The sequence below is a fragment of the Kogia breviceps genome, chromosome 4 (genome assembly GCF_026419965.1).
Source record: "Kogia breviceps isolate mKogBre1 chromosome 4, mKogBre1 haplotype 1, whole genome shotgun sequence".
Taxonomy (NCBI): Eukaryota; Metazoa; Chordata; class Mammalia; order Artiodactyla; family Physeteridae; genus Kogia; species Kogia breviceps.
In genome coordinates, this window is record NC_081313.1 from 51,442,811 (window position 1) to 51,454,843 (window position 12,033).

General features: G+C 39.3%; 1 protein-coding gene and 1 pseudogene across 3 annotated transcripts in view; both read right to left on the bottom strand.

The window, feature by feature from the left end:
* The window catches only part of ADAMTS6 (ADAM metallopeptidase with thrombospondin type 1 motif 6), a 301,915-nt gene that overhangs the window by 43,418 nt on the left and 246,464 nt on the right, over window positions 1–12,033 (bottom strand). For all 3 annotated transcript variants that reach the window (XM_067031055.1, XM_059062283.2, XM_067031054.1), the window contains 2 exons: window positions 6,056–6,219; window positions 5,507–5,645 (listed from right to left, as the gene is read on the bottom strand). In XM_067031055.1, the coding sequence (XP_066887156.1) occupies window positions 5,507–5,645; window positions 6,056–6,219 (303 nt within the window). The remainder of the gene's footprint in view (window positions 1–5,506; window positions 5,646–6,055; window positions 6,220–12,033) is intronic.
* Window positions 314–464, bottom strand: LOC131756526 (U2 spliceosomal RNA; annotated as a pseudogene).

The following is a 12,033-nucleotide window of genomic DNA, read 5'->3' on the forward strand; positions in this document are numbered from 1 at the left end:
TGGTTTTGGAAGTTTTGCTTTAAAGCCTAAGGGTTGTATTAAATAAGAGGAGGAGTTGGGGGGGCGGGGAGTAGGGTGGGGGTGGAAGGGGAATGGTTTGAATAGTGGGAAATGAGAGCACATCCAGAAAGATAGGGGAGGAAATTATCATGAATACTGCTGCATTTTGCAAAAATTCATTCCCTAACAAAAACAATTTCCTAAAACAATAAAAGGTCTTCTCTGATTACAACTATAAGTGACAAAGAGAAAAAAAAGTTTGTTATCAGTTTTCACAAATGTTGAGTTAAAACAGGGGCCTCATATTCTGACTTGTGAGTCTAAATTAAAGTTGATTAAGTACATAACCACTTATTCATTTTAGCTCCCTAAGTACCACAGAAACTTGAAATGAGAAGAAAGAATTTTAGAAAATCTGTTTAGCACAATTGCACTTGATCTTAGCCAAAAGGCCAAGAAATTATATTTAGCACAATTTTGGTCAGTTTTGAAAGCATTAATTAGATGCTTATAAATGATCCATCAGGTAAAGAAGAAAGCATGTAAATAAACTAAACTACAAAAAAGCTTTCTAAAGGCATGTTCAAGGCCAATGGCCACACTAAACAAAATTATGAAATTAATTGGTATTCTACCACTATTTTCATTCCCGCCTCTGATGTCTCTAGCTACTTTCCCACCCCAGATACTTCTACCTAAATCTCATTAACCTTTGCATTCAACTAGTAGCCAACTGATAACAGAGATGTGAGTTATTAATGCTTCCAAAGGTATTTGCATCTGAATGTAAATTATTTGAAGACTAAATAAACCTTCAATTAGCCTCAAAGGCAGTACTTCTCAACCGTGGCTACGCATTAGAATTACCTAGGGACCTTTTAAAAATCTGATGCCCAGGTCATACTCCCAAGCAATTAAATCGGAATCTATGGGGGCGGGCCCAAGCGTCAAAATTGTTTAAAGTTCCCCAGGTGATTCCAATGTGCAGTAGTCAAAACTGAGAATCATTGCTTTAGGGAAAGCATTTGAAAAAATGAAATTTCAAGCTAGTAAAGGAGAAATTCTTGAGTAGGGAATATATCATGTTGCTCTATTTTCAACTAATGAAAAAGCTCTCTTCAATGTAAAGGACCATTTTTATTACAAGAGAAAATACTACATTAAAAAAAAATCACTAGACTTCTAAGTCTTGATTTCAGTGTTACTTCACTTGAGTATTACTGTAAAACAGGAATAACAATAGCAGTGCCTATCTCATGGTACTACTGAGAATGAGCAAATGAAACAGGGAACCAAAAAATGTTTCATAAACTATAAAGTTTTATTTGTCATTACACAGCTGAGCTAGAACCATTTATCATTAAAAAACTAGGTGTAATGTGATTACAACTGTAATATGGATTATTACCTAAAGGATATGTCAATTTGTTTTAATAGACATTTATTTTATGAAATCTAGCCCAATGTTTCCTGAAGTATGGTTGCTGAACCAGTATCACCAGCGTCACTTGGAAATTTGTTAGAAATGCAAATTCTTGGAGTCTGCCCCAGACCTACCGAATCAGAAACTGGAGGCAGAACAGGCAGAACATAGCAATCTTGTTTGAACAAGCCCTCCAGGTAATTCTGATGCACACTACAACTTGAAAACCACACATCTGGCCAAACATCAGTAAAAAGAGAGTATATATAACTAAAATCAAAAGATGAATACACATTATTTTTTTAATCTTTAAAAGTCACAGTGCAAAGGCATATCAGCATAAATTACTACTTAAAAAAACTCCTACAGCTTTGTATTTTAAAATACAAGGTAGTTCTCACTACCTAGCCAAGCTTTATCAATCAACACATTAATCACGAATACAACAGTAGTATATAAATTTAGGAGTCAGATTAATTACAGAGTATAGAAACAAAACTCTAGTGGGAGTAACAATGGTTCAGAAAATAGTCCAGTTTTAATTCTCTCAAAGGAAAAGTCATAACTGTATCTTAAAAATCACATTTATCCTGAAGACAACACTCCACAGCATCTCAATGTTCTTATTCAGGCTAAGGAAGTGTGTCAGCACTGACTCAGAGAAAAGACCATTTCTTGGACTGAATCACTAGCAGAGTTTCCTGCAGTCTTAGATTTGTCACTGGGTCTGCTAAGCAACAGAAAAACAATCTCAAAACTTCTTATCTTAAAAGATCTCGTAAGAGAAAATATCAACATTGCTCCCAAACTCAAAGTCCAAAGGTCGTGAGAACATTGAACAGTCTTTTGAGACTGCAATAGAAAGTTCTTTGAGATCTTTCTTGTTCCCTCTTTTTCCATTTTAAAAAGTTTTGGCAGTCTCAAGATACCTAGCACCACTTTGGAAAGATGAGAGTGGAGTATCCCAATTAAGAACACACGTTAGTATGCATCCTTAGTTTCTGAGTGAAAACTGAGAAGAAATGACTTTTTCCTGAAAGATTCCTTAACTACAGATGAAGTTCCATTTACCATTCCTGAACAGATAGATGACCATGGCTCTCTCTTTGATCAAGATTCCAGAGTCCTAAGGGATTTTCCTTTCCTCAATCCTAAACCTCCTGTATTTAAAGAACCTGGGGTTAAAAGTGGGGGTATGTGTAGGAAGAATAACTCCAATAATTGATATCTGTACTCTATATTCTAGGAAATATTTCCAACCTATTCAAAGTAAACAAAAGAATATAATCAAAATTATACTATCTTTCCCTGACAATTGCTTTGCCCCACCTTACAAGAAAAGTGACAATTCTAAACTCTCATTTCCCACACTGGAAAGAATAACACAAATATATAATTGCCAAAATAATTAGTTCCTTTTGTTCATTCACTTATCTGTTAGCATTTATTGAGTTCCTAGTATGTTCCAGACATTGTTTTAGATACAAAATGAGTCTAGAAAGATGCATAGACTTCAGTGATGAGGACGTGGATTCTATGTGTCTAGAGTGCTGTTTCAGTTTCTCTGTCAACCAAGACCAGTGGTACTCAAACTTGAGCAAGCATCAGAATCACTTGGAGAACTTGTTAAAACATAGATTTTGAGGTCCCACAAAGAGAGACTCTATTCAGTAGGTCTGAGATGGGGCCCCCAAATTAGCATTCTAATAAATTCTCAGGTGACATTGATGCTGCTGGTTCAGGGACCACACTTCGAGAACCACTTACCAAGAAATGCAGCTCATCACACTATGCCTGCTGACTTTCAAACACTGTACATCTCTCTTCCAAACAAGGCAATGGCCTTATAAAGGCTTTTCACTCACAACTGAGCAGAGTTACAGTTCCCAGAACCACCTCAAATATCTAGGATTGGTAGCTCCAGAAGAGAAGAAAGAAGTATAAAAAATAAAGAGAAAATTCTCTTTCCAGGGGCTTTGCTCCCTCCTTGTTTTTCTTTTGTTTTATGCCCCATCACAAGAAATCACTCTTCTATTATGATTTCTCAATACAAGTGTTATGGAAAAGAATAACACACATTCAAATTTTTCATACTTCTTTACTTTAATAAAATCATAGTTTTTCTTCTAAATTCAGTTCTCTTGGCCTTCTTCCCCACCCCTTTTTTGTTGGACTATCTCCTTTCTGAACAAAAGAATAGAGTTAGAAGGAACACTGAGAATTCACTTAATCCCTCCTTGGCCTCAGACAAGACTGTATCTAAACCATCCCCAAATATAGCAATATTCAGTACAAAGATGAACAGGCACTAAGAACCTCCAATTCAACATTCTGTCACATACTTGAAGATACTATCATAATATACTTTCCCTTAGCCTTCTATTCTCCAAGCTAATCAACCTCGACATTTAGACTACTTCATTAATTTCCTGAACTTTAAATTATTTTGACTCTTATTTAATAAGTTTATCCCACCTTACCTCAGGGCCTGAATTATGTATTTACTGTTATCATGAAGACTTCTTTTTGGTATGTGAAAAGGGGAAAGTTAATTTATAGATTAAATAAAAAGGAATTTAATTGGAACAAAGAAATATATATATATATATATATAAATGCCACTATAATATAATATAATGGCATTCACTTGAACAATTAATTTCAAATATCCTTTATTTTGTTAAAAGAAATAGTAAAGCCCTATAGTTTTAAAAACTTTATAAATCACCAGCCATTTCATACATAAAACGGATGGGAATTAGAGATCTTTTTAAATATGCCACAGATTACACATAACCATGTTTCATGACACTTCACACAGGAGGAAAACATTATTATTGTTAATTTGCTTTTTTCTGCATAGTGTTTACTACTTAAGTTGGAGTTGGAGTTTATCCATGATTTAATTTTGTATGAGTCTAAAATTACTGAATGTATTATTGTGATGATTCACTTCTGTGAAAATAATTTCTCTGATTCAAGCTTTGAGAATCAGAAGTGTTTAGAGAGTCAGTGAGTACAGGACAAGATAGGATGAAGTCCATGTAAATCATGTGTTTCTGAGCGGTTCAGAAAGGAAAAGTAGGTAATACATTGGAATACGGGGTAAAATGGGATGATTCACTTTAGTTCCATCTCTCCCATTCTAAATATCACTATCCAAAATTTAATCTTTGCTTTCGGAATGGTGAGGTGCTCTAGTCCAGCGCAGGCCTGAGGGATAGGTTTTGTTTCTTTGCCTATTGGGACCAAGGTGTACGGTGGAGGCGATGCATTTAGTCTCCAGAGAGAAGGAAGATGCTGCTTGCACAGCACTTCTACTCACCAGTCCATGCAGCAGCAAGGGTGTTGGCTTTGAAGGAAGCCAACTGTCCTGCTCTCCCAGCCAGAGGTAAAGAATTGCATTGGTGGCCACTAGAGGGAGGAGGATTAGGAATAGAGTAAATTGTGGGGAAAAGGCACCCATGAAAAACGCACATGGGACAACCAACACATCACCAACCACCGCCTAGCAGCTACCTCTCTGAGGGACTATCATGGGGTCTGCAAACACCATTAACCCAGAGACCCAGACACCAGTAATTATTGTAGTATCCCAGTATATAGCCCCTTAACTTGGATGGCTGCAGAAGGGAGTTTGAATAGGATTGTGGGAAACATACAAGCACACAAACACAAACACACAAGCACACAGACATACATTCTCATCCCCCATTACAAGACGTTACATCTGTGCCGTCTGATTCTTGCTCATTTTCTTATTTAAAACTCTTGATGTTCTTTACCAAGAATGTGTTCACGAAAAGCAAACAGCCCACCTTCAAGATAGTCTTGGGAGAAGCACCAGCAGAGACACTCACTGTGCCAAGATGTATTTTACCAACAAATCTGTACAAATTACATGAGGTTAAAAACAAACGGAATATAATATAATTAAAGCAAAGTTTCTTTTGCTAAATTACAGCTTGAAGCAAACCTGCAAGAAATATTTCCAATTAGCTTCTTTAGCAAACACAAAGCATAGCTCAGAATGTTTTGCTTTCCATCCTGCCCTCTGGGTGGGCTGCCTAGTGGGTGTCTTACCTCCAGCACAAGTAGCTGAGCATTCTGACCAAGGCTGATGATTCCATGTAAAGCCAACTTCATTGTCTCCACTGCCTGTCCGGGTGATGGGAACGTTGAATTTATACCTAATTCCCAAATTCTGTTCCTGAAGCAGAACCTGACATTGAAAACAACTGGTGAAGATAATTAAAATACAATGAGCCTTTATTCAGATATTTATTATTTCTTTTGAAGAAGAAAATGTCATAATGTAAATCTTAAGGGAAATTTAAGACAACTTTTAGAACACATGCAGTTATACTGAATTTTCTATTTCCGTTTTCATGGGTAATTGGAGCCATTTCTCTCATTTGCCTTATTTGGTCATAAAAATATTATTCAAGCAGTAATTGAAAAGATCAGTCATATGGAAAGAGCACTATGGTCTTAACTTTACACAGACTTTTACACCCTTGGGCATACCATTTTACCTTTATTTACTTTAATTTCAGATGATAAAGCCTTCCCCTTCCTACTTCACAGGGCAGATTACAAAGATTAGAAATGAAGCGGCAAAGGCATATTTACCATGACAATGAGATTTTCTGAGGTGGGACCTAAAGCTTCTAAGGATTCTGGTTCATCGGTTGGCCTCTTATAGTGAAAAGCTGTCCCAGCAACATCAAACTTCCTAGGCCAGTCAATTGTCCAGGCACCATTAATATAGTAATCATCCCCTTCAGATTTTAAAGCTAAAAAAAAAAACAAAAAAATCACTGTCTACCTAAAAATGTGAAACTTCATTTACCGCAATGTCACTCATTAATAATTGCACTGAAGTGTACAATGAATATCTATTTCCATTTCGAGACGGGAATCTTTTTTTTTTTTTTACAGACAACACCAACGATTTATTTTTTGTTACTTAGATATACATTGTGAAGTGATTTCTGATGAGGTGCCAGGAATTCTACCACAGAAACAGAAATATTTGGTAATCTCCAGCCACTGTTGGTAGAAATTCAGTAAGTACATTCTTCTTCATAGATAATGATGCTATATAATTTGGTAAAGTAGAAGTACTATGATTCACCTGCCAGTGAATTAGTGTCTCAGAAAATACCAAAAAATGTATATTAGATGATTCAAAGTCAATAAAAGTTTTCCCACAAGAAAATATCAGATTCAGACAACTTTGTACAGAGTAGTTCTACCACACATTCAAGGAAAAAATAATTTCAGTTTTTCACAAAATTCTTCCAAGAGGATAGAGAAAGATAATACGTCCAATCTCATTTTATGAGTCCAGCATTTTCATGTTCAAACCTGGCCAGTCAAATAAATAAAAATTATGCAACAACAGCACTCTTGAACAAACATGCAAAATGTAAGTAATTAAATAAAATATTAGCAATTGGCATAAAGTAATATAGAAGGTAATACATCAGAAGGTAAGCTTATCCCAGGATTGCAATGCTGGTTTAATAATAGAAAATCAATTAATATACTTTTTCATATTATTAAAGGAAGAAAGGCAGATGATTACCTTAACAGATGCAGAAAAAGCATTTTAAAAAGTTCAATATTCGTATATGATTTAAAAGAAATTTTCGTAAACTAGGAAAGCATGAAACTTTATAAATTTTATAAAAGGCAAACAAAACCACTCAAACAAAAATGTATAGTAAACATCAAACCTAAAGATGTAATGTTGATGGCATTTTCTTTAAGATCAGGAAAAAGTTAAGGATGCCTGTTACCATCACTTCTATTCAACCATTGACTGTGGGATCTAGCTAGTGTAACAGAGTAGGAAAAAAAGAAATAAAGGCAATAAGGAAGGAAAAGAAGAGCCAAAAGACTCATTTTTTTTTTTTTTTTGCAGATGACATAATTTTCATATTAATGTAAAAAATCTAAGATAAATTATAGAAAAATAAGACATTTAACAAGAAAGTTTCGCAAGTTTTGATACAAATATCAATATATGAAAGTCAGTTATATTACTACATCAGGAAGAGCAGTTATAAAGCAGTTTTAAATAAGGACATTCTCAGTGGCAACAAAAAATATAAAAATACTTAGGAATAATTCTATCAAAAGGCAGGCAAACCCTTAGTGGAGTAAATTATGAAATTTTAATAAAAATCATCAAGAATGATCTAAACAAGTGGAGAGAAATAACCTGTTCTTATAAAGACTCAATTTTGCCTGTATTAAGCCATAGATTTAGTGACTTTCAATAAAAATTCCCAAATGGTTGTAGAGAGCACTGTGGTGCTGCAGGGACTGGTAGCACTTATCAGCAGGAGGTGGAAGCAGGGAGAAGAGGAAGGGATCAAAAGTTCACAGAAGTGGACATTCTAAAGTGAATATAGTATATAAGGCAAAAACCCTATCAGCTGACTACATTCTACACAAGGGCCTGAAAGACCTTCCATTTATTAGAACAATAAAGAATGTGCTGGGGCTTCCTTGGTGGTGCAGTGGTCAAGAATCTGCCTGCCAATGCAAGGGACACAGGCCTGAGCCCCGGCCCGGGAAGATCTCACATGCCGTGGAGCAACTAAGCCCATGCGCCACAGCTGCTGAGCCTGCGCTCTAGGGCCCACGAGGCACAACTGCTGAGCTCATGTGCCACAACTGCTAAGCCTGCGCTCCAGATATGTATCTAATAACATATTATAGCAATCTAATAGCATATTAGAATTGGCCCCGCACCACAATGAAGAGTAGCCCCAGCTCACCGCAACTAGAGGAAGCCAGTGCACAGCAACGAACACCCAACACAGCCAAAAATAAATACAGAAATAAATTAAAAAAAAAAAAAAAAGAATGTGCTGGTGAGACAGGCACCAGCATCACTGAGACACTCTTCTCTCTCTCTCTTTTTTTTTTTTTTTTTGTGGTACACGGGCCTCTCACTGTTGTGGCCTCTCCCGTTGTGGAACACAGGCTCTGGACATGCAGGCTCAGCCTGCCATGGCTCACGGGCCTAGCCGCTCCGCGGCATGTGGGATCTTCCCGGACCGGGGCACGAACCCTTGTCCTCTGCATCGGCAGTTGGACTCTCAACCACTGCGCCACCAGGGAAGCCCCTCTTTTGTCTTTAAGCTTGGAACTGTCATTACAGAACTGGGCTCGCAGACAGCAATGGGCATGATTCCAACATACTAGAGGCCAGGAGGCATGGAGTAACCATTAGAATGGAGGTGGGCACAGTTATCACAAACAATAACAAATTAGCATGGCAGTCAGGAGTAGTCATGGAGATATTTAACAGAATACAGTTTTCTAAGGGGCCCAAGAGATGGGCACTTTTCTGATCCAGACCCACTGAGCTTAAGCAGAGGCTGGGTGACTATGAGATAGGATCCTACAACACCACAACACCACAGCACTCAGAAACTAGACAGATCTTTTTGGATGACATTAGTCTGTTGCAAACTCAACCAAGGGGTACTGTTGCTGTGCTGGATGTAGAGATGGGATTCTTGACCATTTTCTTAAGCACAAATTAAAACAGTAATTTCCATGTGAATGTCAAGAAGATATTAAGTATTTATAATGTTATTGATAGAAAGGAATGAAAGGCTTATCTACAGGAATAAAAACGTGGAACTAGCAAGGGAAATTATGACTAAAGGAATAACTGGGGATGGAGGTGGGGTTAGGGAGCAAATTTTCCTGTCCAAATATTAAAACAGTAATTATACAAATATGGGGTGGGAACAACTTGTGGTATGGCACACAGATGGACAGAACAATAGAACAAAATGGACAGTTAAGAAATAAACAAAAGTACATATGGGAATTAATATATAACAAAGGAAGCACCCTAAATTAGTAAAGGAAAGATAACAAGAAATGGAACTAACACAAAAGACTAGCTTTTTGGCAAAATAAATAAATAAATAAATAAATAAATAAAAATGCTGAATTTGTCTCATTCTTATATAAGAATAGATACCACAACTCCATTCCTAGATATATAACCAAAAGAAGTGAAAATAGATATCAAACAAATATACGTACACACATGTTCATAGTAGCACTATTCCCAATAGCCAAAGGTAGAAACAACCAAATGTCCATCGGTGGATGACTGGATAAACAAACTGGGGTATATACAATACAATGGAATAACATTCAGCCCTAAAAAAGAATGAAGAACTGTACATGCTTCAATGAGGATGAGACTAAAAAAAAAATTACACTTAGTGGAAGAGGCTAGACATAAAAGGTCACATACTCTATGCATCTATTCATAAGAAATATCTAGAAAAGGTAAATCTATAGGGACAAACAGCAGATTGGTGGTTGGCAGGGGCTGGGGAATGGGAAGTAACTGCTTAATGGACACCGGGTTCCTTTTGGGGTGATGAAAATATTTTGGAATGTACTAAATACCAGTATGCTGTTCACTTCAAAAATGTTTGATTTCTATGTTATTTGAATCTTACCTCAATAAAAACAAAGTTTAAAAAAAAGAGAGAGTTCTCGAGAGAGAAGATGGCGGAAGAGTAAGACACAGAGATCACCTTCCTCCCCACAGATACATCAGAAATACATCTACACGTGGAACTGCTCCTATAGAACACCCACCGAACGCTGGCAGAAGACCTCAGACCTCCCCAAAGGCAAGAAACTCCCCACGTACCTGGGTAGGGCAAAAGAAAAAAGAATAAACAGAGACAAAAGAATAGGGACGGGACCTGCACCAGTGGGAGGGAGCTGTGAAGGAGGAAAGGTTTCCACACACTAGAAGCCCCTTCCCGGGCGGAGACTGCGGGTGGCGGAGGGGGAAGCTTCAGAGCCGTGGAGGAGAGCACAGCCACAGGGGTGCGGAGGGCAGAGCCGAGAGATTCCCGCAGAGGATCAGTGCCGACCAGCACTCACCAGTCCGAGAGGCTTGTCTGCTCACCCGCTGGGGTAGGCGGGGGCTGGGAGCTGAGGCTCGGGCTTCAGTCGGAAGCCGGGAGAGGACTGGGGTTGGCTGCGTGAAAACAGCCTGAAGGGGCTAGTGCACCATGGCTGGCCGGAAGGGAGTCCGGGAGAAGTCTGGAGCTGCCGAAGAGGCAAGAGACCTTTTCTTCTCTCTTTCCTTCCTGGGGCGTGAGGAGAGGGGATTAAGCACACCGCTTAAAGGAGCTCCAGAGACAGGCGCGGAGCTGCCGAAGAGATAAGAGACTTTTTCTTGCCTCGTTGTTTCCTGGTGCGAGAGGAGAGGGGATTAAGCGCACCACGTAAGGGAGCTCCAGATACGGGCGTGGACAGCAGAGATGGGCATGAGACACTAAAGCTGCTGCTGCCGCCACCAAGAAGCCTGTGTGTGAGCACAGGTCACTCTCCACACCGCCCCTCCCGGGAGCCTGTGCAGCCCGCCACTGCCAGGGTCCCGGGATCCAGGGACAACTTCCCCGGGAGAACGCACGGCGCGCCTCAGGCTGGTGCAAAGTTATGCTGGCCTCTGCTGCCGCAGGCTCGCCCGGCATCTGTACCCCTCCCTCCCCCAGGCCTGAGTGAGCCAGAGTCCCTGAATCAGCTTCTCGTTTAACTCTGTCCTGTCTGAGCGAACAGCAGACGCCCTCGGGCGACCTAGGCACAGAGGTGGGGCCAAGTCCAAAGCTGAACCCCAGGAGCCGTGCGAACAAAGAGGAGAGGGGGAGGTCTCTCCTAGCAGCCTCAGAAGCAGCGGATTAAAGCTCCACAATCAACCTGAAGTACCCTGCATCTGTGGAAAACCTGAATAGACAGCGAATCATCCCAAGTTGAGGACTTTGGGAGCAAGATATATTATTTTTTTCCACTTTTTCTCTTTTTGTGAGTGTGTATGTATGTGCTGCTGTGTGAGATTTTGTCTGTATAGCTTTGCTTTCACCATTTGTCCTAGGGTTCTAATCATCCCAGTTTTTTTTTTACTTTAAAAAATTTTTTCTTCTTAATAATTATTTTTTTATTTTAATAACTTTATTTTATCCTACTTTATTTTCTCTCCTTTCTTTCCTTCTTCCTTCCTTCCTTTCTTTCTTCCTTCCTTCCTCTCTTCCTCCCTTTCTTCCTTCCTTTCTTTCTTCCTTCCTTCCTTTCTTTCTTTCTTTCCTTTCTATTTTTTCTCCCTTTTATTCTGAGCCGTGTGGATGACAGGCTCTTAGTGCTCCAGCCAGCTGTCAGGGCTGTGTCTCTGAAGTGGGAGAACCAACTTCAGGACACTGGTGCACAAGAAACCTCCCAGCTCCACGTAATATCAAATGGCGAAAATCTCCCAGAGATCTCCATCTCAAAACCAAGACCCAGCTTCACTCAACGACCACCAACCAAGCTACAGTGCTGGACACCCTATGCCATACAACTAGCAAGACAGGACCACAGCCCCATCCATCAGCAGAGAGGCTGCCTAAAATGATAATAAGGCTACAGACACCCCAAAACACACCACCAGACGTGGACCTGCCCACCAGAAAGACAAGATCCAGCCTCATCCACCAGAACACAGGCACTAGTCCCCTCAACCAGGAAGCCTACTCAACCCACTGAACCAACCTTAGCCACTCGGGACAGACACC